The sequence below is a fragment of the Xenopus tropicalis genome, chromosome 4, assembly GCF_000004195.4.
Source record: "Xenopus tropicalis strain Nigerian chromosome 4, UCB_Xtro_10.0, whole genome shotgun sequence".
Lineage (NCBI taxonomy): Eukaryota > Metazoa > Chordata > Amphibia > Anura > Pipidae > Xenopus > Xenopus tropicalis.
In genome coordinates this window covers 3,307,912-3,334,730 of record NC_030680.2, presented here as the reverse complement: position 1 = coordinate 3,334,730, position 26,819 = coordinate 3,307,912, and the positions used below count along the sequence as shown (strand labels likewise).

General features: G+C 51.1%; 2 protein-coding genes across 3 annotated transcripts in view; one reads left to right on the top strand and one right to left on the bottom strand.

Annotated features, from left to right (window-relative positions):
- Positions 1-9,382, top strand: part of pde3b (phosphodiesterase 3B) — a 78,244-nt gene extending 68,862 nt beyond the window's left edge. Inside the window, exons 13-16 of the mRNA XM_031900378.1 lie at positions 2,924-3,127; positions 4,096-4,257; positions 4,354-4,600; positions 6,271-9,382. Coding sequence (XP_031756238.1) covers positions 2,924-3,127; positions 4,096-4,257; positions 4,354-4,600; positions 6,271-6,497 — 840 coding nt within the window. The 3' untranslated portion in view covers positions 6,498-9,382. The remainder of the gene's footprint in view (positions 1-2,923; positions 3,128-4,095; positions 4,258-4,353; positions 4,601-6,270) is intronic.
- Positions 9,383-12,993: 3,611 nt separating this feature from the next.
- Positions 12,994-26,526, bottom strand: cyp2r1 (cytochrome P450 family 2 subfamily R member 1). Of its 2 annotated transcripts, none has more exons than XM_031899785.1 (5): positions 26,236-26,526; positions 22,172-22,313; positions 17,317-17,949; positions 16,624-16,953; positions 12,994-13,516 (listed from the first exon to the last, which is right to left on the bottom strand). In XM_031899785.1, the coding sequence occupies exons 2-5, from the start codon at positions 22,176-22,178 to the stop codon at positions 13,341-13,343; spliced, it is 1,146 nt and encodes a 381-aa protein (XP_031755645.1). In that variant the 5' UTR covers positions 22,179-22,313; positions 26,236-26,526; the 3' UTR covers positions 12,994-13,340.
- Positions 26,527-26,819: the final 293 nt, after the last annotated feature.

Below are 26,819 nucleotides of genomic sequence, written 5' to 3'. Positions count from 1 at the left end.
CGTCTGATGATGGCTGATGATGGCGTCTGATGATGGTTGATGATGACGTCTGATGATGGTTGATGATGACATCTGATGATGGAGTCTGATGATTTTTGATGATGACATATGATGACTGATGATGGTTGATGATGACGTCTGATGATGGCGTCCGATGATGGCTGATGATGGTTGATGATGACGTCTGATGATGGCTGATGATGGTTGATGATGATGTCTGATGATGGTTGATGATGACGGCTGATGATGACGTCTGATGATGGTTGACGATGAGGTCCAATGATGACTGATGGTAACTGATGATTGGTGATGACTGGTTGATGGTTGATTATAACAACTGTTAATAGTTTATTCCTGCCATAGTAGGAATACAACCTGTGTGGCTGTTGATGACTGATGATGATGTCCAATGAATGACTGATGATGGTTGATGATAATGTTAGATTATGACTGATGATGGTTGATGGTGACATCGGACGATGGTTTATGATGATGTCTGATGATGGTTGATGATTAGGTCCATTGATGACTGATTATGGTTGATGATGACTAATGGTAACGGATGATTGGTGATGACTGATGATGGTTAATGATAACAACTGTTAATAGTTTATTCCTGCCATAGCAGGAATACAACCTGTGTGGCTGTTGATGATTGATGATGATGACTGACGATGGTTTATGATGATGTCCGATGATGGTTGATGATGACATCGGATGACGGTTTATGATGATGACGTCTGATGATGGTTAATGATGACGTCTGATGATGGTTGATGACGTCTGATGATGGCTGATGATGGTTTATGATGATGACTGATGGTAACTGATGATTGGTGTTGACTGATGATGGTTAATGATAACAACTGTTAATAGTTTAGTCAGCAGCAATACAACCTGTGTGACTGTTGATGACTGATGATAATGTCAGATCATGACTGATGATGATTGATGGAGACCAGTGATGGTTGATGGTAACTGATGATTGTTGATGGCGATGACTGAAGATGGCTGATGATCACAGCTTGATTTTGACTGTTGATGATGGTGGTCGGTTCCTATTCCCAGTAGCAATACAACCTGCAGGGCTGATGGCAGTTAATGCTTTTGGATATTCTACTGTATCTGATTAAACATTTACCATTTATATATTTATGGTAACCTCCAAATAAACATAGTAATTAGAAAGTATGTTTCTGTGGATACGTTTCAGCCCGTTAGGGGGAATATAATAACACCTACATAGCCTAGTAACCAATCTGGCAACCAATCAGAAAGTAGAATGTGCTGTTGGGAAGGAAAGATTTGAAAGGCAAGGAATCCCCAATAAACATCCGCAGCAGGCCAGTTACTCCTTAGACTGTAAGCTCTTCAGAACAGTAGCCACTTTCTTCACCCCAGTCACCGTTGCTGCTTTCCTTCATGTTTAGGGCCTTTGCAGCAATGGAGTTCTCCAAGGATTTCAGCAGAGCTTTCTATTTCCATGGCAAGGTCCCTCTAGTGGCAGAATTGATTATTACATGTATATTATATAATAATATTTTTCATTCTTAACTGTATAAAATAACCAGCAGAAATAAAGCCAATGTTTCTTTAAACACTTCACAGCCAATAAAGCATCGCTTTGTATATATTTAATATTGTCCAAGTCCGTCCCATTGTGCTGAGCCCTGGGTGTAATTACGTCACGCTATAAATAAAGATACATACGCGGCGGTGCTATTACGTCCCATTGAGTCAGCGCCTCGGCCAATCAGCCCCCATTAGGCCTCGCCCGTATGATTTGCCTTCCGTCTCTTTACGCTAAAAAGCTTTTGGGTGCGGAATCGACGGATGTTGGTTTAAGAGACACATTCACTCGGCAGTCGCTTTATGTGTTCAATCAGTCGTGGGAACGAGTAGTTTGCACAGAGGGGCCGCGGCGGGATGAGCCCCCTCTCCCCCAGCTCATTAGAAGGCACAAACCAGGGTCGCCCCCCTGCGCGTAACGTGATTAGGGTGGATCAGCTGAGTGCGGATTTAATCCCATTAGTAAATCGATTTGACATGGCCATGAAGGCAGATTGGGAAATTTTTCAGGGCAGACATTAAAGCTTTTAAATTGATTTATTTCTGAATCATTCAATGTTGGGACTAAACCTTCTTTTATATTTATGTTATCATTTCACTATTCGCTTTGCATGCAACGGGGCCACCATACTAGTGCCATCTGCTTCCATTCTCTGTCTATGCCTAGCCTTGCATGCTGGGAGTTGTAGTATATATGTCTAATAACAAGGTTACAGATATATAGAAACATTGGGGTAACAGTCACCCTGCTATAGTTCCAGGGGTACCCAGGGCACAAATAAGCACTCACCCCAAATCCCTCCCTAACTGGCCTTCAGGCTGGGCCCCCTTAGCCCATAACAAGGTTACAGATATATAGAAACATTGGGGTAACAGTCACCCCGCTATAGTTCCAGGGGTACCCAGGGCACAAATAAGCACTCACCCCAAATCCCCCCCTAACTGGCCTTCAGGCTGGGCCCCCTTAGCCCATAACAAGGTTACAGATATATAGAAACATTGGGGTAACAGTCACCCCGCTATAGTTCCAGGGGTACCCAGGGCACAAAATAAGCACTCACCCCAAATCCCCCCTAACTGGCCTTCAGGCTGGGCCCCCTTAGCCCATAACAAGGTTACAGATATATAGAAACATTGGGGTAACAGTCACCCCGCTATAGTTCCAGGGGTACCCAGGGCACAAATAAGCACTCACCCCAAATCCCCCCCTAACTGGCCTTCAGGCTGGGCCCCCTTAGCCCATAACAAGGTTACAGATATATAGAAACATTGGGGTAACAGTCACCCCGCTATAGTTCCAGGGGTACCCCAGTACAGTAATACAGAATGAGCCTTTATCTTTCCTCACTTTCAGGCAGTTCTGTACAATGACCGGTCGGTGCTGGAGAATCACCACGCAGCCTCAGCCTGGAATCTGTTTCTGTCGCAACCGGAACATAATTTCCTCACCTACTTGGACCATGTTCAGTTCAAGCGATTCCGATTCTTGGTGATAGAAGCCATCCTCGCCACCGACCTCAAAAAGCATTTCGACTTCCTCGCTGAGTTCAATGCCAAGGTTGGTCTCCCAAATGCAGTACAGTAACTTATACAGGCGGGACCCCCAATGTGATAAAGAACTTATATGGGTAGGAGGTGCCATAGTGTTTCCCTTAGACAGTACAGTATGGGGGTACAGCTTATTGTGTGCCCAGAACATTCCTTCTCTGTATATTTGTATTTATACATATGGGTAGGAGGTGCCATAGTGTTTCCCTTAGACAGTACAGTATGGGGGTACAGCTTATTGTGTGCCCAGAACATTCCCTTCTCTGTATATTTGTATTTATACATATGGGTAGGGGGTGCCATAGTGTTTCCCTTAGACAGTACAGTATGGGGGTACAGCTTATTGTGTGCCCAGAACATTCCTTCTCTGTATATTTGTATTTATACATATGGGTAGGGGGTGCCATAGTGTTTCCCTTAGACAGTACAGTATGGGGGTACAGCTTATTGTGTGCCCAGAACATTCCCTCTCTGTATATTTGTATTTATACATATGGGTAGGGGGTGCCATAGTGTTTCCCTTAGACAGTACAGTATGGGGGTACAGCTTATTGTGTGCCCAGAACATTCCCTCTCTGTATATTTGTATTTATACATATGGGTAGGGGGTGCCATAGTGTTTCCCTTAGACAGTACAGTATGGGGGTACAGCTTATTGTGTGCCCAGAACATTCCCTCTCTGTATATTTGTATTTATACATATGGGTAGGGGGTTGCCATAGTGTTTCCCTTAGACAGTACAGTATGGGGGTACAGCTTATTGTGTGCCCAGAACATTCCTTCTCTGTATATTTGTATTTATACATATGGGTAGGAGGTGCCATAGTGTTTCCCTTAGACAGTACAGTATGGGGGTACAGCTTATTGTGTGCCCAGAACATTCCTTCTCTGTATATTTGTATTTATACATATGGGTAGGAGGTGCCATAGTGCTTCCCATAGACAGTACAGTATGTGAGTTCTATTTGCCTCTCACAGGTGAACGATGTGAATGGAATCGGCATCGATTGGAGCAATGAGAATGACCGGCTGCTTGTTTGCCAAGTTTGCATTAAGTTGGCCGATATCAATGGGCCGGCAAAAACCCGGGAATTGCACTTAAAGTGGACAGAAGGAATTGTGAATGAATTCTACGAGCAGGTGGGTGGGGAGTTGCACCTTATTGCACATAATTGGGTCTGTGTGTCCCTATCTGTTATTGGCTGGGTTTTACTTAGTGACCATGTCCCCCCCCAGGGAGATGAAGAGTCAAGTCTGGGACTTCCCATCAGCCCCTTCATGGACCGTTCTGCTCCCCAACTGGCGAAGCTGCAGGAATCCTTCATTACTCACATAGTGGGGCCCCTGTGTAACTCATACGATGCCGCCGGCCTGTTGCCCGGGCGATGGCTCGAGGAGGACGAGGAGGTAATGGAAAGTGAAGATGAAGATGGGGAAGAGTTGGATTCAGAAGAGGAAGAAATGGAGGAAGATATTAATCCAAGTAAGTTGGGGGGGGGGGTCCTGGGATTTCCCAAATACCTGCTTGGTTGACGGGGTAAATAAGACCCTAGCAACCAGACAACCGCTGAAAAACTATACTGTCGAGGGGCTGCATGGAAAGCTTAATAACTAAAAAACTATAAAAAAAATATAAAAAACGACGACCAATTGCAAATTGTCTCAGAATATCAATGTCTACATCAACCCCTTTATGGTGTGCACTTTAGGAGTTGGGCCCTATAGATCCTCTCAGGTCCCTGTCTGTGTTTCAAATGAGGGGTGGGCGTGTCCTAACGGTCTCAGCACAGTAGAAGGGGGAGTAGCCAATCACAGTCCTGCAGTCACACAAGCACAGACACTTCCCTATCAGGTCAGCTTGCTGCCATTTTAGCTTGGTCTCTGTAGCTTCCTGCTGCAGCTCTGGCTGCTGATAGCTCAGATTACACAGCAGAGATGGGAGGGGGAGTGAATTCTGATTGGATGGGGGAGCGAATTCTGATGGGAGGGAGCGAATTCTGATGGGAGGGAGCGAATTCTGATTGTATGGGGGAGTGAATTCTGATTGGATGGGGGAGCGAATTCTGATTGGATGGGGGAGCGAATTCTGATTGTATGGGGGAGTGAATTCTGATTGTATGGGGGAGCGAATTCTGATTGTATGGGGGAGCGAATTCTGATTGGATGGGGGAGCGAATTCTGATTGGATGGGGGAGCGAATTCTGATTGTATGGGGGAGCGAATTCTGATATATGGGGGAGCGAATTCTGATGGATGGGGGAGCGAATTCTGATTGGATGGGGGAGCGAATTCTGATTGGATGGGGGAGCGAATTCTGATTGGATGGGGGAGCGAATTCTGATTGTATGGGGGAGCGAATTCTGATTGGATGGGGGAGCGAATTCTGATTGTATGGGGGAGCGAATTCTGATATATGGGGGAGCGAATTCTGATATATGGGGGAGCGAATTCTGATATATGGGGGAGCGAATTCTGATATATGGGGGAGCGAATTCTGATGAATGGGGGAGCGAGTTCTGATTGGATGGGGGAGCGAGTTCTGATTGGATGGGGGAGCGAATTCTGATATATGGGGGAGCGAATTCTGATATATGGGGGAGCGAATTCTGATGAATGGGGGAGCGAATTCTGATGAATGGGGGAGTTAATTCTGATGAATGGGGGAGCGAGTTCTGATTGGATGGGGGAGCGAATTCTGATTGGATGGGGGAGCGAATTCTGATATATGGGGGAGCGAATTCTGATGAATGGGGGAGTTAATTCTGATGGAGGGGGAGCGAATTCTGATTGGATGGGGGAGCGAATTCTGATATATGGGGGAGCGAATTCTGATATATGGGGGAGCGAATTCTGATGAATGGGGGAGTTAATTCTGATGAATGGGGGAGTTAATTCTGATGAATGGGGGAGTTAATTCTGATGGGAGGGGGAGCAAATTCTGATTGGACAGTGAGCAGGAGAAGGCAGGGGGAGGGAGAGAGAGGAGCAAACTGAGCAGACTCGTGCTCGTGCCCTGAAGGATTTTCCTAAGAGCAGGAAGTTTGACACAGAAGAACATGTGACACAATAGGAGACGAGGAACCCTGTGTTTCTTTTGATAGAGGACTTTCTGTGAGTTCTTATGGCTGTTTGTGTTTGCTCTGTATCTTGCAGAACCTCAGAGGCGGAAACGGAGGCGGATGTTCTGCCGGCTGATCCACCACCTGCGGGAGAACCACAAGGCGTGGAAGAAAACCATTGAGGAAGAGGAGAAGAGCAAAGCCGAGCAAACGAAGCAGCAGAGCGACGACGCCCCCGCGGCCCCGCCCGACGACATCCAGGTCATCGAGGAAGCCGACGAGGAAGAGGAGCGGCAATCGGGGGAGGAGAGAAAATGCTGAGACCCTCCCCCGCGGGGCGTGTCCCACACTGTAACTCTGAAAGGCCTTATTACTGTGAGCGGATTATTGCCCCCAGCAATGCCCCCCCCCACTCTATGCACTTTCACCTCTTGGATCTACAGACTCGGTAGATGACCCCCACCCCATGCAAAGTTCTCTGTGCCCTCATTGGTATGTGAATACCATGATCTAATGCTGCCTTGCCCCGCCCCCCCCCCGAGCCCTTGCACAAGGAACTCGCACCTCGATTCTGTTACCAAAGTGGCCGCCTCCCCGGCCCATTAGCCCCGCCCCCCACGCTGGAACTCACTATTCACATTTGACCTTTATTTTTTGCTGTTTTTTTTTTGCGTTTTGCTTTATTTCCCCCCTGCTTGCGGGACGGATTCCCTACGGACTGGAATAGGAATCGTCGGGGGAAACGGAGAAAAAAAGACTGACCAAAAACGAAATTTTTTTTTTTTTTTTTTAAATTGGAAAATCCCGGACGCATCGATTTCGATGCTTTTATTGCCGCCTTTATTCTGCCTTCATTTTACCGTTATTATTTCAGGTCTGCGGCGAGAATACACCCCCCCCTCGCCGCTCTGTGGTAGATTCCAGAAAAAAAAACAAAAAACACGCCCACAAAAAAAAAAACCCGTATTTCCGTAATGAAGGGATTTTATTTGTTTTTTATTTAGGCGATGATGACGATGATATATTATTATATATATATATATATATTTTTCCACTCTTGCTCAGGATTGGTCTGTAGAACTGTGTCACGTGCCACGCCCAGCCGGATACACACGCCCCCTCCCTCCCCCCAGGCGGGATTTTCACACTTTTCAGTAACGATTTTTTTGTAACCGCCGGCGCCGAACACGTTTAACCCTTTGTATGCATGCCTTTAGATAAAAACAAAAAACAAACCAAAAAAAAAAAAATTTAATTTTGAAAAACAAAAAAAAGAATTGTTTTTAAAAAAACAAACAAAAAACAAACAAAAATAAATAAATCAGCACTTGGAGTTTTTCAGGAATCCGCGGACGCATCGCCATACGCCACCACCGCCTGCCTGCCTTCTCGCCCCCCGATAATGGGACCCGGGTAAATCCCTTTGGTGCAACCAAGTACGAGACATAGGAAATGATCCCCCTTCAGTTAAAGGGACAGTCGCCCCGTTACGCCCCGAGTCGCAGGCAGCAGTGCAGGACCCCTGACCCTTAGGGGAGTGGCACACAGCCTTACTATGGGGGCTTTAAAGGCAAAGTAAACCTCAACAAAGAATTATTCTATTGATATTTCACCATATGCTTCTGTACCAGCCCACTCTGTGCCTCCGATAATGCACCCAGTAGCCCCCCCTCTCCTTATCTTAGGGACTGACTGACAATATACAGTATATATACAGTGTCACAATATGGCTGATGAGGCTAATGAATTCAGAGCCACATTACATGGCAGCATAGAAATCAGTGCAGTCTGCATCGGAATTGATTTATAGCCAGCCCTGTAGCAGCAGCTTCTACGATAGATGCTTCTACGATAGATCACTTTCTCATTAATAATTACCCACACCCCCTAAGTTTAGCTCCTCCCCAGCAGCCCAGAACCCACTGAGCACGTGCAGTGCCACTGACACACTAAAGAGTATTACCCTTATGGGGCTGGTACAGTAGGTCCAGTACATACAATACAGCATTTCTAGCCAGACTACTTTTATAGACTGTATTTCCCCTTGGCAAGTTTGTTTAGTTGCCCAAATTGCCCCCCCCATTGCCTTGTGTGTAATTGCCCTGACTGGTACTTGTGGTTAGCCTATGTGCCATTGGGTATAGGAGCAGTGCCATAAAGCAGGACAGAACTGCTGCACTGTTTGCCTAGTGCTGGTCACATTGGTCCCAAGACTGGGCTATTACCGGGGGCTATTACTGGCCAGAACAGACCCCCTCACTGCTCTGCCTATTGGCACATACCCAGTTACAGCTTTGGGTTGGGAAGTTCTGTTGGGCTTAGATTTCCCGTTGGTGGCCTTGCTTGCCCGGAACCATTAGCCATTGGGCTGGGAAATGCAAACTCAAGCCCAGTAATGTCTCGGGGCCCAAGGGTGCAGCCTCTGGTGCCTTAGGGGTTAAGCAGCTTATTCACCAAAAATCAACCCCAACCTTTGTTTATAGGATATATATCAACCAATCAGGGGTTCTTAACGTTGGGCGCCCAAGTTTAAAGCTTGCAGGGAGTTGTACTCCCAACAACAGGTTAAGAAACAGAGGTTTAAAGAATCCCTGTACCCTCTCCCCATACAAGCAGGGTCATTTGTTCCCTGGGAGCTCTGTATAAACAAACCCCCTCCCTTTGCTGCAGCCTTTATTATACAGAGGGATCGTCTGTGGTTGGTTGTTTTACCCCAAGCCCTTCTGTGCCTCTCAGGTCAAGGTCCGAGTTCTGGCCGCCCTTCCGCTCGTGCCCAATGTTCTAGCTTTAATGATGATGAAGGTTTCCTTGATCATGTGACTTGGGGACTGGGGGTGTGGCTTTAATTTATTTTTCTATCTGACGTTTATTATGTGCTGATGCGACTACAGACAATCAGGTCCCACATTGTACGACAGATATTGTGTGTCTGTAAATCCCCCCCCATTTCCTTCATGTAAAGGGGAAGCGCAGCCAAACAAATGATCATTTTGCACAATGTAATTGCTATTGGCCCTGGTAGTTGTTTGTTCCTCCCTGCACTGCTGCTTCCGACTCTTGAGACAATGTACCTCCAATGCCTTTCATGCTTCTCGTTGGTTGTTTGCTCTGTATTAACCCTCCGTGCCAGGGACGCGGTTGGCACAGACCAACGGGGCGGCTGCTATTGAGTCATGTGACTGTTCAAATATTAAAGTCATTATTGTTAATTGATGCTTCAGTCAGTCAGTTTCGGGAACAAATTAACCCTTTCCTAGCGAACTGGGGCAGCACGAACCCCCCCCCCATTGTAAGCAGGACGCGCCCCCCCATCCTCCTCTTCCTCCCATTATTTATTTAGCAGAGTAATAGGAGTAAGAAAGCTTAGCAATGCAAAGGAAGCAACACCACTACCGACCCCAAATATGCAATTCTGTGTGTATGTGCCTGAAATTCATATATTAAGTAAGGGGAAATGTTTATGGTATCTCTCTGTACAGGCTATGAGCAAACTTAGGGGGCTGTTCCTGCTGAATTGTGCTTAGTACAGGGGAATCCCTATGTGCCATAGTTTTATGGTATCTCTCTGTACAGGCTATGGGCAAACTTAGGGGGCTGTTCCTGCTGAATTGTGCTTAGTACAGGGGAATCCCTATGTGCCATAGTTTTATGGTATCTCTCTGTACAGGCTATGGGCAAACTTAGGGGGCTGTTCCTGCTGAATTGTGCTTAGTACAGGGGAATCCCTATGTGCCATAGTTTTATGGTATCTCTCTGTACAGGCTATGAGCAAACTTAGGGGGCTGTTCCTGCTGAATTGTGCTTAGTACAGAGGAATCCCTATGTGCCATAGGTTTATGGTATCTCTCTGTACAGGCTATGAGCAAACTTAGGGGGCTGTTCCTGCTGAATTGTGCTTAGTACAGGGGAATCCCTATGTGCCATAGTTTTATGGGATCTCTCTGTACAGGCTATGGGCAAACTTAGGGGGCTGTTCCTGCTGAATTGTGCTTAGTACAGGGGAATCCCTATGTGCCATAGTTTTATGGTATCTCTCTGTACAGGCTATGAGCAAACTTAGGGTCTGTTCCTGCTGAATTGTGCTTAGTACAGGGGAATCCCTATGTGCCATAGTTTTATGGTGTCTCTCTGTACAGGCTATGGGCAAACTTAGGGGGCTGTTCCTGCTGAATTGTGCTTAGTACAGGGGAATCCCTATGTGCCATAGTTTTATGGTATCTCTCTGTACAGGCTATGGGCAAACTTAGGGGGCTGTTCCTGCTGAATTGTGCTTAGTACAGGGGAATCCCTATGTGCCATAGTTTTATGGTATCTCTCTGTACAGGCTATGGGCAAACTTAGGGGGCTGTTCCTGCTGAATTGTGCTTAGTACAGGGGAATCCCTATGTGCCATAGTTTTATGGTATCTCTCTGTACAGGCTATGAGCAAACTTAGGGGGCTGTTCCTGCTGAATTGTGCTTAGTACAGGGGAATCCCTATGCAAGAAGGAAACAAGCAGTGATAGTTAACTTCCCCTTTACAGACTCATGTTGGGGTAATACCCATTGGAGGGGGTCCCCGCTGGTTTCTGGGGGGCATATTATAAGGTTATTCATCCAGTTAAAAGCCAAATAACATGTAATTATGAGAAATACTGTAATTAACTGATTTATTTAGGCCTGTGATGTACATAGACAATAAGTCGTTCCGCCATTTAACCCTTTGTACCTTTATCCCCCAAACAAGTTGCCCCGGGGGCAGTCGCGCTGGCACAGGATTATTCTAGTTCCATTCCCAGTGCTGCCGGGGGCCCCCGATAATCAGTATATACAGGGGGGGGGGCAAACCTTTCCCTGAGCTCCTTCTGTTACAGTTTCACATTTTCTTCTCGTTTTTCACCAAATCTCTATTTATTGTACCCAGTCTGTGCCCCCCCCCGGAACTCCCGGCCACCCCCCCGCACAATCTTTCTGCCAGTAATAAAATTTGACAGTTTTAAAGAGATCGTTTGGGATTTGTGTTTTATTTCATGTTTCTATGGATTTGCTTCTGCCCCAGAGCCGGTACCACTGGGTTCTGTGCCAACCTGGGCCCGGGGCAGTATAGGCAGAACCACGTATTATGTCCGGGGGGAGGTAGAAGGGGCGTCTTGGATCATCCCACTTTATTTTTCTCTGGGGGGTGCAGGACCCCTCCGCCTGCAGGCATTCTGATTGGCACAAAGAGACCCCCCCCCCGGGCCTTGTATTATAGGGGTTGTTCCCCTTTAACTTGACTTTTAATACGTTATAGAATGCCCAGTTCTAAGCAACTTTTCAATTGGTCTTCATTATCTTTGCAGCTTTCAAATGGGGGTCGCTGACCCCGGCAGCCAAACCCTATTGCTCTGTGAGGCTCCAGTTTTATTGTTATTGTTACTTTTTATTCCTTATCTTTCTATTCAGCCCCTCCCCTATTCATATTCCTGTCTCTCATCCAAACCACTCTGTGGTTGCTAAGGTAATTGGAGCCCTAGCAACAGGATAACTGACCCCGGCAGCCAAACCCTATTGCTCTGTGGGGCTCCAGTTTTATTGTTATTGTTACTTTTTATTCCTTATCTTTCTATTCAGCCCCTCCCCTATTCATATACCTGCCTCTCATTCAAACCACTCCCTGGTTGCTAAGGTAACTTGGACCCTAGCAACCAAAAACCTATTGCTCTGTGAGGCTCCAGTTTTATTGTTATTGTTACTTTTTATTCCTTATCTTTCTATTCAGCCCCTCCCCTATTCATATACCTGTCTCCCATCCCACCCACTCCCTGGTTGCTAAGGTAACTTGGACCCTAGCAACCAGATACCTACTGAAATTACAAACTGAAACAAAAGTAAAATAATTAAAAAAAAAAAAAAACTACAAATAATAAAAAATGAAGACCAATTGCAATTTGCCTCATCATATTACTCTCTATATCAAACTAAAAGTTAACCCCTTTAAAGGCACATTTACTTCAGAGGCTACAGGGCTCCGCCCCTTCTCGGGTGGATCCCTCACACTCTCTCAGGCACTAGGGCTATTAGTGGGGCGTATGGGGGGTCCCTCCTTACATGGCGGCAGTCTCAGCACTGTTGGAAGTGACAGCACAATGACCATGACTCTCGCCACGTGCGAGAGCGTCACATCTGGAAGGAACTTTATAAACAACGAATCCCCTGGGAGGAGACGAGCGGCACGGGGAGTAGAGCGAATTTCATAGCTCTGAGTTGTCTCCGTGTGTAGTGCCCCGGGATTCCAGCAGGGGGCGATCATGCTAAATAATGGCTGAGATTCTAGCTATCTGTATAACAGAGCATTCTGTCACAGTGGCACAGATCCTATCCCCCCCCCATTGTAAGCAGCAGTCCTGCCCTGCTTTATGGCTGAGATTCTAGCTATCTGTATAACAGAGCATTCTGTCACAGTGGCACAGATCCTATCCCCCCATTGTAAGCAGCAGTCCTGCCCTGCTTTATGGCTGAGATTCTAGCTATCTGTATAACAGAGCATTCTGTCACAGTGGCACAGATCCTATCTGATCCCCCCATTGTAAGCAGCAGTCCTGCCCTGCTTTATGGCTGAGATTCTAGCTATCTGTATAACAGAGCATTCTGTCACAGTGGCACAGATCCTATCTGATCCCCCCATTGTAAGCAGCAGTCCTGCCCTGCTTTATGGCTGAGATTCTAGCTATCTGTATAACAGAGCATTCTGTCACAGTGGCACAGATCCTATCTGATCCCTCATTGTAAGCAGCAGTCCTGCCCTGCTTTATGGCTGAGATTCTAGCTATCTGTATAACAATACAAAGGAAACGGATATGTTTATAAAACCGGATACATTTATTGCCCAGCACTGATTAATGAAATAAAAAGCAAATATTTTAAAAAGGGAAATTTTGGAATTATAAGTTAAGTTGGACTTTCCCTTTGAGGCCCAATCAAGTGCTGGAGTTTTCCTGCCGTTGCAGAGAATAATATCTTGGCTCTGGTTGGGTGAATGGAGTACAAGGTACCAGGGCACTTGGGCATCCATAGAAGTCATGCAACATGGCAGCTTCAGACAGAGGCCGGAGGGCCCCACTAGCCCCGCGTGCTGCTCCAGGTAAAGGTGCCCCAACCAGCAGAGTTAATGGGATGAGGGTCCCGGGAATGTGCCAGTCGCCCTCAGCGTCTCTCCGCGCAGATAACGTAGGGGTGCGGCTGTAACGTCATCCCCAGCTTGGGCCGGAGGTTGGGCACGAAGCCCTGAGGGAAATGGAGGTGGAAGCGTTGCAGTAGCGCCGTGAAGAACAGATACATCTCCATCCGGGCGAGCTGCTCCCCGAGGCAGTGTCTCCGCCCTACGGGCACAAGAGAAACATTACATTGGCACAGACTGGCACCCACAGGCCCCAACAGCACAGGGCACGTCCAATCACAGGAGCCGAAATGATACTGTGACTTCCCTGTGAATTACGGCTCCTCCTGCAGGATCCAAATCACTCGCCCCCATTCCCAGATATGGCCCCGAGTCCAGTGGTACCGCTCTGTCTGGGCAGTGTCCCTCTGTGTCTCCCTATTCTGTATGTGCCCCCCCCCCCTCTGTCTGGGCAGGGTCCCTCTGTGTCTCCCCATTCTGTATGTGCCCCCCCCCCCCTCTGTCTGGGCAGGGTCCCTCTGTGTCTCCCTATTCTGTATGTGCCCCTCACCTTCCCCTCTGTCTGGGCAGGGTCCCTCTGTGTCTCCCCATTCTGTATGTGCCCCCCCTCTGTCTGGGCAGGGTCCCTCTGTGTCTCTGTGTCTCCCCATTCTGTATGTGCCCCCCCTCTGTCTGGGCAGGGTCCCACTGTGTCTCCCCACTCTGTATGTGCCCCTCACCTTCCCCTCTGTCTGGGCAGGGTCCCTCTGTGTCTCTCCATTCTGTATGTGCCCCCCCTCTGTCTGGGCAGTGTCCCTCTGTGTCTCCCCATTCTGTATGTGCCCCTCACCTTCCCCTCTGTCTGGGCAGGGTCCCTCTGTGTCTCCCCATTCTGTATGTGCCCCTCACCTTCCCCTCTGTCTGGCAGGGTCCCTCTGTGTCTCCCCATTCTGTATGTGCCCCTCACCTTCCCCTCTGTCTGGGCAGGGTCCCTCTGTGTCTCCCCATTCTGTATGTGCCCCTCACCTTCCCCTCTGTCCGGGCAGGGTCCCTCTGTGTCTCCCCATTCTGTATGTGCCCCTCACCTTCCCCTCTGTCTGGGCAGGGTCCCTCTGTGTCTCTCCATTCTGTATGTGCCCCTCACCTTCCCCTCTGTCTGGGCAGGGTCCCTCTGTGTCTCCCCATTCTGTATGTGCCCCTCACCTTCCCCTCTATCTGGGCAGGGTCCCTCTGTGTCTCCCCATTCTGTATGTGCCCCTCACCTTCCCCTCTGTCTGGGCAGGGTCCCTCTGTGTCTCCCCATTCTGTATGTGCCCCTCACCTTCCCCTCTGTCCGGGCAGGGTCCCTCTGTGTCTCCCCATTCTGTATGTGCCCCTCACCTTCCCCTCTGTCTGGGCAGGGTCCCTCTGTGTCTCCCCATTCTGTATGTGCCCCTCACCTTCCCCTCTGTCTGGGCAGGGTCCCTCTGTGTCTCCCCATTCTGTATGTGCCCCTCACCTTCCCCTCTGTCCGGGCAGGGTCCCTCTGTGTCTCCCCATTCTGTATGTGCCCCTCATCTTCCCCTCTGTCTGGGCAGGGTCCCTCTGTGTCTCCCCATTCTGTATGTGCCCCTCACCTTCCCCTCTGTCTGGGCAGGGTCCCTCTGTGTCTCCCCATTCTGTATGTGCCCCTCACCTTCCCCTCTATCTGGGCAGGGTCCCTCTGTGTCTCTCCATTCTGTATGTGCCCCTCACCTTCCCCTCTGTCTGGGCAGGGTCCCTCTGTGTCTCCCCATTTCTGTATGTGCCCCTCACCTTCCCCTCTATCTGGGCAGGGTCCCTCTGTGTCTCTCCATTCTGTATGTGCCCCTCACCTTCCCCTCTGTCTGGGCAGGGTCCCTCTGTGTCTCCCCATTCTGTATGTGCCCCTCACCTTCCCCTCTATCTGGGCAGGGTCCCTCTGTGTCTCCCCATTCTGTATGTGCCCCTCACCTTCCCCTCTGTCTGGGCAGGGTCCCCTCTGTGTCTCCCCATTCTGTATGTGTCCCTCACCTCCCCCTCTATCTGGGCAGGGTCCCTCTGTGTCTCCCCATTCTGTATGTGCCCCCACCTTCCCCTCTGACTGGGCAGGGTCCCTCTGTGTCTCCCTATTCTGTATGTGCCCCCACCTTCCCCTCTGTCTGGGCAGGGTCCCTCTGTGTCTCCCCACTCTGTATGTGCCCCTCACCTTCCCCTCTGTCTGGGCAGGGTCCCTCTGTGGCTCCCCATTCTGTATGTGCCCCTCACCTTCCCCTCTGTCTGGGCAGGGTCCCTCTGTGTCTCCCCATTCTGTATGTGCCCCCCCTCTGTCTGGGCAGGGTCCCTCTGTGTCTCCCTATTCTGTATGTGCCCCCCCTCTGTCTGGGCAGGGTCCTCTGTGTCTCCCCATTCTGTATGTGCCCCTCACCTTCCCCTCTGTCTGGGCAGGGTCCCTCTGTGTCTCCCCATTCTGTATGTGCCCCCCCTCTGTCTGGGCAGGGTCCCTCTGTGTCTCCCCATTCTGTATGTGCCCCCCCTCTGTCTGGGCAGGGTCCCTCTGTGTCTCCCCATTCTGTATGTGCCCTCACCTTCCCCTCTGTCTGGGCAGGGTCCCTCTGTGTCTCCCCATTCTGTATGTGCCCCTCACCTTCCCCTCTGTCTGGGCAGGGTCCCTCTGTGTCTCCCCATTCTGTATGTGCCCCCCCTCTGTCTGGGCAGGGTCCCTCTGTGTCTCCCCATTCTGTATGTGCCCCCCCTCTGTCTGGGCAGGGTCCCTCTGTGTCTCCCCATTCTGTATGTGCCCCTCACCTTCCCCTCTGTCTGGGCAGGGTCCCTCTGTGTCTCCCCATTCTGTATGTGCCCCCCTCTGTCTGGGCAGGGTCCCTCTGTGTCTCCCCATTCTGTATGTGCCCCCCCTCTATCTGGGCAGGGTCCCTCTGTGTCTCCCCATTCTGTATGTGCCCCCACCTTCCCCTCTGTCTGGGCAGGGTCCCTCTGTGTCTCCCCATTCTGTATGTGCACCCCCTCTGTCTGGGCAGGGTCCCTCTGTGTCTCCCCATTCTGTATGTGCCCCTCACCTTCCCCTCTGTCTGGGCAGGGTCCCTCTGTGTCTCCCCATTCTGTATGTGCCCCCCCCTCTGTCTGGGCAGGGTCCCTCTGTGTCTCCCCATTCTGTATGTGCCCCTCACCTTCCCCTCTGTCTGGGCAGGGTCCCTCTGTGTCTCCCCATTCTGTATGTGCCCCCCCCCCCTCTGTCTGGGCAGGGTCCCTCTGTGGTTCTGTATGTGCCCCTCGTGCTGCAGAAGGAGCTGTAGGTAGGTAGGAGGTACTTACCCAAAGAGAAAGGCACAAAAGCTTCTTTCTTTGTAAACTGCCCCGCGCTGTCCAGAAACCTCTCCGGATAAAATATCTCCGGGTCGGTCCAATACTTCTCATCAAAGTGCACCGAGTACAGGTTTGTGATGACCGTGGTTCCCTCTGGGATTGAATAACCTCGCACAACAGTGTCCCTGGAGGTTGCATGGAAGATCCCCAAGGGGGCGATGTTGCAGTAGCGCAGGATTTCATGCAGAACCGCCTCCGTGTAGGGCATCCTAGACTTCTCCTCAAACGTCGGCATTCGGTTCAGCCCAACAACTCCATCTATTTCCTTCTGGACTTGGCCTGATAGATAAGGAGAAGGTACAGGACTGGGTAGGGGGTTAATGATGCCTAAGCCAACGATCTAGAACCCCCCATAGGGTAAGACTTGGGGGAAAGGCCATCTACTCTCCTAGATCCACCTGAAACCCCAGCGTGAAGGTCAGTTGGGGTAAATATCTATTTGCTGTCCAATATATTCTTGGATTCTTGATCCACCAATAGCTGGGGCAGATAAGGGGACCCTCAACAAAGGCTGGACTTGTAAGAGGACCTTGGGTTGGACAAGAGGACCTTGGGTTGGACAAGAGGACCTTGGGTTGGACAAGCACTGCCCTACGGACTGTGAGATAAGGACCTCTCCTTGCCGGACACAGGGTGACCCACCTTGAATGTTTGGATAAAGCGCCATAAAGAGCATCGCCCATCGTAGAACGTTAGTGGTGGTTTCCGTTCCGGCAATGATGAGTTCGCCGACCGAGAAGATGAGGTTCTCCATGGAGTAAGTGCTGTCGGGATCCGCCTCGTTCCTCTCCATCTCATCCATGTAGGCGTCGATGAAGTGGCGGGGCGACTGCGGCTTGCGGTTTTCCGAGAAGCGCCCGATGATCTGGAGGAGGAAGTCGTAGACCTCGGAGGCGTTCCGGAACAGTTGCTGGTGCTTCCCAAAAGGCAGGAACCCAATAAGGGGGAAGGCGTTGTAGAGGAAGACCCAGGCGCTGGTGGCCAGCTCAATGTTCTCACTGAAGATCTCGATCATGTGCAGGAAGTCGTTGTCGTCGTAGCGGAAGCGCTCGCCAAACAGGATCAGGTTGGACACGTTGGACACGGCGATGGTGACCAAGTGCTTGGGGTCCAGGGCTTTTCCTTTATACGAGTCAATGGCATCGAGGAAGAAGAGGCACTCCTCCGAAATCTTACTCTCGAAGGACTTCTGGCTGCAACCGAAGGTACGGAAACAGCTAACGGCCAACTTCCTGTGTTCTGTCCAACAGCGACCGTACTTGGCATTGAGGAGGCCTGAAACCCAAACCCAATAAGGTAAGTACCACGAAGAACCTCCAGAACCAACAAGTTCTCTGGGTACCTTCCAACCCTTCCCCATAATCACCCAGCGCCTCCCTCACAGCCAGGGATTCTGGGTAATATCCCACCTTACCCCATAATCACACAGTACCCAGCGCTTCCCTCACAGCCAGGGATTCTGGGTAATATCCCACCTTACCCCATAATCACACAGCCCCCAGCTCTTCCCTCACAGCCAGGGATTCTGGGTAATATCCCACCTTACCCCATAATCACCCAGCGCTTCCCTCACAGCCAGGGATTCTGGGTAATATCCCACCTTACCCCATAATCACACAGCCCCCAGCTCTTCCCTCACAGCCAGGGATTCTGGGTAATATCCCACCTTCCCCCATAATCACACAGCACCCAGCGCTTCCCCCACAGCCAGGGATTCTGGGTAATATCCCACCTTCCCCCATAATCACACAGCCCCCAGCGCTTCCCTCACAGCCAGGGATTCTGGGTAATATCCCACCTTACCCCATAATCACACAGCCCCCAGCTCTTCCCTCACAGCCAGGGATTCTGGGTAATATCCCACCTTACCCCATAATCACCCAGCGCTTCCCTCACAGCCAGGGATTCTGGGTAATATCCCACCTTACCCCATAATCACACAGCACCCAGCGCTTCCCTCACAGCCAGGGATTCTGGGTAATATCCCACCTTACCCCATAATCACACAGCCCCCCAGCTCTTCCCTCACAGCCAGGGATTCTGGGTAATATCCCACCTTACCCCATAATCACCCAGCGCTTCCCTCACAGCCAGGGATTCTGGGTAATATCCCACCTTACCCCATAATCACCCAGTGCTTCCCTCACAGCCAGGGATTCTGGGTAATATCCCACCTTACCCATAATCACCACAGCCCCCAGCTCTTCCCTCACAGCCAGGGATTCTGGGTAATATCCCACCTTCCCCATAATCACACAGCACCAGCGCTTCCCTCACAGCCAGGGATTCTGGGTAATATCCCACCTTACCCCATAATCACACAGCCCCCAGCGCTTCCCTCACAGCCAGGGATTCTGGGTAATATCCCACCTTACCCCATAATCACACAGCACCCAGCGCTTCCCTCACAGCCAGGGATTCTGGGTAATATCCCACCTTACCCCATAATCACACAGCCCCCAGCGCTTCCCTCACAGCCAGGGATTCTGGGTAATATCCCACCTTACCCCATAATCACACAGCACCCAGCGCTTCCCTCACAGCCAGGGATTCTGGGTAATATCGCACCTTACCCCATAATCACACAGCACCCAGCGCTTCCCTCACAGCCAGGGATTCTGGGTAATATCCCACCTTACCCCATAATCACCCAGCCCCCAGCGCTTCCCTCACAGCCAGGGATTCTGGGTAATATCCCACCTTACCCCATAATCACACAGCACCCAGCGCTTCCCTCACAGCCAGGGATTCTGGGTAATATCCCACCTTACCCCATAATCACACAGCACCCAGCGCTTCCCCCACAGCCAGGGATTCTGGGTAATATCCCACCTTACCCCATAATCACCCAGCACCCAGCGCTTCCCTCACAGCCAGGGATTCTGGGTAATATCCCACCTTACCCCATAATCACACAGCACCCAGCGCTTCCCTCACAGCCAGGGATTCTGGGTAATATCCCACCTTACCCCATAATCCCACAGCACCCAGCGCTTCCCTCACAGCCAGGGATTCTGGGTAATATCCCACCTTACCCCATAATCACCCAGCACCCAGCGCTTCCCTCACAGCCAGGGATTCTGGGTAATATCCCACCTTACCCCATAATCACACAGCACCCAGCGCTTCCCCCACAGCCAGGGATTCTGGGTAATATCCCACCTTACCCCATAATCACACAGCACCCAGCGCTTCCCTCACAGCCAGGGATTCTGGGTAATATCCCACCTTACCCCATAATCACACAGCACCCAGCGCTTCCCCCACAGCCAGGGATTCTGGGTAATATCCCACCTTACCCCATAATCACACAGCACCCAGCTCTTCCCTCACAGCCAGGGATTCTGGGTAATATCCCACCTTACCCCATAATCACACAGCACCCAGCGCTTCCCTCACAGCCAGGGATTCTGGGTAATATCCCACCTTACCCCATAATCACCCAGCACTTCCCTCACAGCCAGGGATTCTGGGTAATATCCCACCTTACCCCATAATCACACAGCACCCAGCTCTTCCCTCACAGCCAGGGATTCTGGGTAATATCCCACCTTACCCCATAATCACACAGCCCCCAGCGCTTCCCTCACAGCCAGGGATTCTGGGTAATATCCCACCTTACCCCATAATCACCCAGCCCCCAGCGCTTCCCTCACAGCCAGGGATTCTGGGTAATATCCCACCTTACCCCATAATCACCCAGCCCCCAGCGCTTCCCTCACAGCCAGGGATTCTGGGTAATATCCCACCTTACCCCATAATCACACAGCACCCAGCGCTTCCCTCACAGCCAGGGATTCTGGGTAATATCCCACCTTACCCCATAATCACCCAGCCCCCAGCGCTTCCCTCACAGCCAGGGATTCTGGGTAATATCCCACCTTACCCCATAATCACACAGCACCCAGCGCTTCCCTCACAGCCAGGGATTCTGGGTAATATCCCACCTTACCCCATAATCACACAGCCCCCAGCGCTTCCCTCACAGCCAGGGATTCTGGGTAATATCCCACCTTACCCCATAATCACACAGCACCCAGCTCTTCCCTCACAGCCAGGGATTCTGGGTAATATCCCACCTTACCCCATAATCACACAGCACCCAGCGCTTCCCCCACAGCCAGGGATTCTGGGTAATATCCCACCTTACCCCATAATCACACAGCACCCAGCTCTTCCCTCACAGCCAGGGATTCTGGGTAATATCCCACCTTACCCCATAATCACACAGCACCCAGCGCTTCCCCCACAGCCAGGGATTCTGGGTAATATCCCACCTTACCCCATAATCACACAGCACCCAGCTCTTCCCTCACAGCCAGGGATTCTGGGTAATATCCCACCTTACCCCATAATCACACAGCCCCCAGCGCTTCCCCCACAGCCAGGGATTCTGGGTAATATCCCACCTTACCCCATAATCACCCAGCCCCCAGCGCTTCCCTCACAGCCAGGGATTCTGGGTAATATCCCACCTTACCCCATAATCACACAGCACCCAGCGCTTCCCTCACAGCCAGGGATTCTGGGTAATATCCCACCTTACCCCATAATCACACAGCCCCCAGCGCTTCCCTCACAGCCAGGGATTCTGGGTAATATCCCACCTTACCCCATAATCACACAGCACCCAGCGCTTCCCCCACAGCCAGGGATTCTGGGTAATATCCCACCTTACCCCATAATCACACAGCCCCCAGCGCTTCCCTCACAGCCAGGGATTCTGGGTAATATCCCACCTTACCCCATAATCACACAGCCCCCAGCGCTTCCTTTACAGCCAGGGATTCTGGGTAATATCCCACCTTACCCCATAATCACACAGCACCCAGCGCTTCCCTCACAGCCAGGGATTCTGGGTAATATCCCACCTTACCCCATAATCACACAGCACCCAGCGCTTCCCTCACAGCCAGGGATTCTGGGTAATATCCCACCTTACCCCATAATCACACAGCACCCAGCGCTTCCCTCACAGCCAGGGATTCTGGGTAATATCCCACCTTACCCCATAATCACACAGCACCCAGCGCTTCCCTCACAGCCAGGGATTCTGGGTAATATCCCACCTTACCCCATAATCACCCAGCGCTTCCCTCACAGCCAGGGATTCTGGGTAATATCCCACCTTACCCCATAATCACACAGCACCCAGCGCTTCCCTCACAGCCAGGGATTCTGGGTAATATCCCACCTTACCCCATAATCACACAGCACGCAGCGCTTCCCTCACAGCCAGGGATTCTGGGTAATATCCCACCTTACCCCATAATCACACAGCCCCCAGCGCTTCCCTCACAGCCAGGGATTCTGGGTAATATCCCAGCTTACCCCATAATCACACAGCACGCAGCGCTTCCCTCACAGCCAGGGATTCTGGGTAATATCCCACCTTACCCCATAATCACACAGCACCCAGCGCTTCCCTCACAGCCAGGGATTCTGGGTAGCATTCTCTTGAACCATCAACCCCTTAGTATTATTTTCTGACACTTACCTCCCATATTTGTCAGTTTCTTGAACAGCGGGAGGGACGGTCGGTCTGCGAAGACGTCGCTCTGGCGCACCAGGCATTCCTTCACTGCGTCGTATCCATTCAGCACCACAGTGGATATCCCCCCCAAATCAAGACTAAAAATCTAAGAGGAAAGCGAAGGGTTAATGGGAATAGAGAGCAGGGTCCCATTGCAGGGCACAACAGGCTTGTGTGGGTGTGTAGGAGTTTTCCTGACGTGACTTCACATGGGGGGCACTTTGGTTCCACACTAGGAACTGTCCTTGGAAAGTTACACAAGCGCTGATCCGTGTCCCACTCACCCAGCGCTCTCTCTCCCTCTCCCTCTCCCTCTCTCTCCCTCTCTCTCTCTCTCCCTCCCTCTCTCTCTCTCTCCCTCTCTCTCTCTCTCCCTCTCATAGGGTCAGTGAGTGCGTCTAACACACACAGTTAGGGGGGGATTTGGGGTGAGTGCTTATTTGTGCCCCGGGTAACCCCTGGAACTATAGCGGGGTGACTGTTACCCCAATGTTTCTATATATCTGTAACCTTGTTATGGGCTAAGGGGGCCCAGCCTGAAGGCCAGTTAGGGGGGGATTTGGGGTGAGTGCTTATTTGTGCCCTGGGTACCCCTGGAACTATAGCGGGGTGACTGTTACCCCAATGTTTCTATATATCTGTAACCTTGTATGGGCTAAGGGGGCCCAGCCTGAAGGCCAGTTAGGGGGGGATTTGGGGTGAGTGCTTATTTGTGCCCTGGGTACCCCTGGAACTATAGCGGGGTGACTGTTACCCCAATGTTTCTATATATCTGTAACCTTGTTATGGGCTAAGGGGGCCCAGCCTGAAGGCCAATTAGGGGGGGATTTGGGGTGAGTGCTTATTTGTGCCCTGGGTACCCCTGGAACTATAGCGGGGTGACTGTTACCCCAATGTTTCTATATATCTGTAACCTTGTTATGGGCTAAGGGGGCCCAGCCTGAAGGCCAATTAGGGGGGGATTTGGGGTGAGTGCTTATTTGTGCCCTGGGTACCCCTGGAACTATAGCGGGGTGACTGTTACCCCAATGTTTCTATATATCTGTAACCTTGTTATGGGCTAAGGGGGCCCAGCCTGAAGGCCAATTAGGGGGGGATTTGGGGTGAGTGCTTATTTGTGCCCTGGGTACCCCTGGAACTATAGCGGGGTGACTGTTACCCCAATGTTTCTATATATCTGTAACCTTGTTATGGGCTAAGGGGGCCCAGCCTGAAGGCCAGTTAGGGGGGGATTTGGGGTGAGTGCTTATTTGTGCCCTGGGTACCCTGGAACTATAGCGGGGTGACTGTTACCCCAATGTTTCTATATATCTGTAACCTTGTTATGGGCTAAGGGGGGCCCAGCCTGAAGGCCAGTTAGGGGGGGGATTTGGGGTGAGTGCTTATTTGTGCCCTGGGTACCCCTGGAACTATAGCGGGGTGACTGTTACCCCAATGTTTCTATATATCTGTAACCTTGTTATGGGCTAAGGGGGCCCAGCCTGAAGGCCAGTTAGGGGGGGATTTGGGGTGAGTGCTTATTTGTGCCCTGGGTACCCCTGGAACTATAGCGGGGTGACTGTTACCCCAATGTTTCTATATATCTGTAACCTTGTTATGGGCTAAGGGGGCCCAGCCTGAAGGCCAGTTAGGGGGGGATTTGGGGTGAGTGCTTATTTGTGCCTGGGTACCCCTGGAACTATAGCGGGGTGACTGTTACCCCAATGTTTCTATATATCTGTAACCTTGTTATGGGCTAAGGGGGCCCAGCCTGAAGGCCAGTTAGGGGGGGATTTGGGGTGAGTGCTTATTTGTGCCCTGGGTACCCCTGGAACTATAGCGGGGTGACTGTTACCCCAATGTTTCTATATATCTGTAACCTTGTTATGGGCTAAGGGGGCCCAGCCTGAAGGCCAGTTAGGGGGGGATTTGGGGTGAGTGCTTATTTGTGCCCTGGGTACCCCTGGAACTATAGCGGGGTGACTGTTACCCCAATGTTTCTATATATCTCCAACCTTGTTAAGGGCTAAGGGGGCCCAGCCTGAAGGCTAGTTAGGGGGGGATCTGGCCCCCCGTGCCCTGTGGGTAGAGAATGACTTGGAGTAAATTCAGCCCCAGATTTCATCATCTCTTTCCTTTGAGCTAAATATAAAGACTCTCTAGAAACAGCCGCAGGGAGAAGAGAATTCTGAGAATTCTTGTGAACCAGATGCAAGAAAACCCACAGAAAAAATTCCACTTGTAACTGGTGACGCAGTAAAGCAGCTTTGAATAATGATGCGTTATTTTCTGTGAGACGCAAAGGCTTCTATTTCATTATATTTATACGTATTGTTCAACGTTCAGTGGTTTTGGTTTCCCTGCGTCAGCTAAGCATTCAGTCACAGACATTTCCCTGCGGCGGTGCTGCCCGTGTGTCTGCAGATAAAGTAACTGAATCTCTAGTGTCTGAGCTTCACACGATGGGACCCAGAAGGGAACTGCGACAGAGAGAACTAAGGGGGAATGAAGTGGCCCCAGCGGGCAGGGCCGGGCCCCTCGGATACCGAGTGTAGGGACTGATGTAACCGCGGCTGTAACCACATGTGACCTGTACACGACTGTATATACCGAGGGGGGGTTAAACATTATATCCTGGAAACATCAACTCAACACGGGGCAGTGGGAAGAAGTTGGGGGCACAGCACGGGGCAGTGGGAAGAAGTTGGGGGCACAGCACGGGGCAATGGGAAGAAGTTGGGGGCACAGCACGGGGCAGTGGGAAGAAGTTGGGGGGCACAATACCAGACAGTGTGAAAAAGTTGGGGGGTACAACACGGGGAAGTGTGAAGAAGTTGGGGGCACAACACGGGGCAATGGGAAGAAGTTGGGGGCACAACACGGGGCAATGGGAAGAAGTTGGAGGCACAACATGGGGCAATGGGAAGAAGTTGGGGGCACAACATGGGGCAATGGGAAGAAGTTGGGGGCACAACATGGGGCAATGGGAAGAAGTTGGGGGCACAACATGGGGCAATGGGAAGAAGTTGGGGGCACAACATGGGGCAATGGGAAGAAGTTGGGGGCACAACATGGGGCAATGGGAAGAAGTTGGGGGCACAACACGGGGCAATGGGAAGAAGTTGGGGGCACAACACGGGGCAATGGGAAGAAGTTGGGGGCACAACACGGGGCAATGGGAAGAAGTTGGGGGCACAACACGGGGCAATGGGAAGAAGTTGGGGGCACAACACGGGGCAATGGAAGAAGTTGGGGGCACAACACGGGGCAATGGGAAGAAGTTGGGGGCACAACATGGGGCAATGGGAAGAAGTTGGGGGCACAACATGGGGCAATGGGAAGAAGTTGGGGGCACAACATGGGGCAATGGGAAGAAGTTGGGGGCACAACATGGGGCAATGGGAAGAAGTTGGGGGCACAACATGGGGCAATGGGAAGAAGTTGGGGGCACAATGCCAGACAGTGGGAAGAAGTTGGGGGCACAATGCCAGACAGTGGGAAGAAGTTGGGGGCACAATGCCAGACAGTGGGAAGAAGTTGGGGGCACAATGCCAGACAGTGGGAAGAAGTTGGGGGCACAATGCCAGACAGTGGGAAGAAGTTGGGGGCACAATGCCAGACAGTGGGAAGAAGTTGGGGGCACTATAGGTGCTAATATCACAGAGAATCTATTGGGGGGCACTATAGGTGCTAATATCACAGAGAATCTATTGGGGGGCACTATAGGTGCTAATATCACAGAGAATCTATTGGGGGGCACTATAGGTGCTAATATCACAGAGAATCTATTGGGGGGCACTATAGGTGCTAATATCACAGAGAATCTATTGGGGGGCACTATAGGTGCTAATATCACAGAGAATCTATTGGGGGGCACTATAGGTGCTAATATCACAGAGAATCTATTGGGGGGCACTATAGGTGCTAATATCACAGAGAATCTATTGGGGGGCACTATAGGTGCTAATATCACAGAGAATCTATTGGGGGGCACTGTACCCCCAGGCTCTATAGAGACGGACTGGGCAATACCTGGCCGTGGATCTTACTTTGCTTCTTCATGTAGACATGGGGGTCGGACGCCAGGGCCAGGATGTTCCCAATCAGGGGGAGTCCGGGGGGTCCCGGGGGGAAGCCGCGGGGTTTCCTCTGCTTTACGATCTGTCGCACCAGGAACCCCCCGATCAGCAGAGCGGCGGCCACTAAAGCAACGAGCGGGACGGGGGGGAACATGGTGCCGGGATCCCCAGGGCCCATCTCTCGCTGCTGCTCAGGGAGCCATTCCCGCCCCGAACCTGCCTTCTCCCCTGTCCCCTCCCACCGGCTGCACTTAGGGGCGGGGTTACAGAGCCCAAACGTGCAGGGACTTCCTACTTCCGCCCTTACAGCCGCCTACTGCCTTCTGATTGGCTACTCCGCTGCCCGGGCCCCACCCCCATATAGCTTTACCAGTAGGCGGGGCAGCCGCTTTGTCACTGTAATTGAAGAAAATGGGTTGGACTTTTATATGTTTTATTGGGTGTTTGGGGCTTCTCTGGGGTCTCACCCTATATATTAGGTACCTACCTAGTGCTACCAACCCCTATTTCTGTAGGGAAATGAGAGCAGAGCAGGCAGTAACCCTTCCAACACT

Coding starts and splice junctions, on each gene's coding strand:
- cyp2r1 (XM_031899785.1), bottom strand. Junction 16,954..17,316: donor GCTTTATCCAAACATTCAAG/GTGGGTCACCCT, acceptor CTTATCTATCAG/GCCAAGTCCAGAAGGAAATA. Junction 13,517..16,623: donor TTTTGTGCCTTTCTCTTTGG/GTAAGTACCTCC, acceptor TTGTGCCCGTAG/GGCGGAGACACTGCCTCGGG.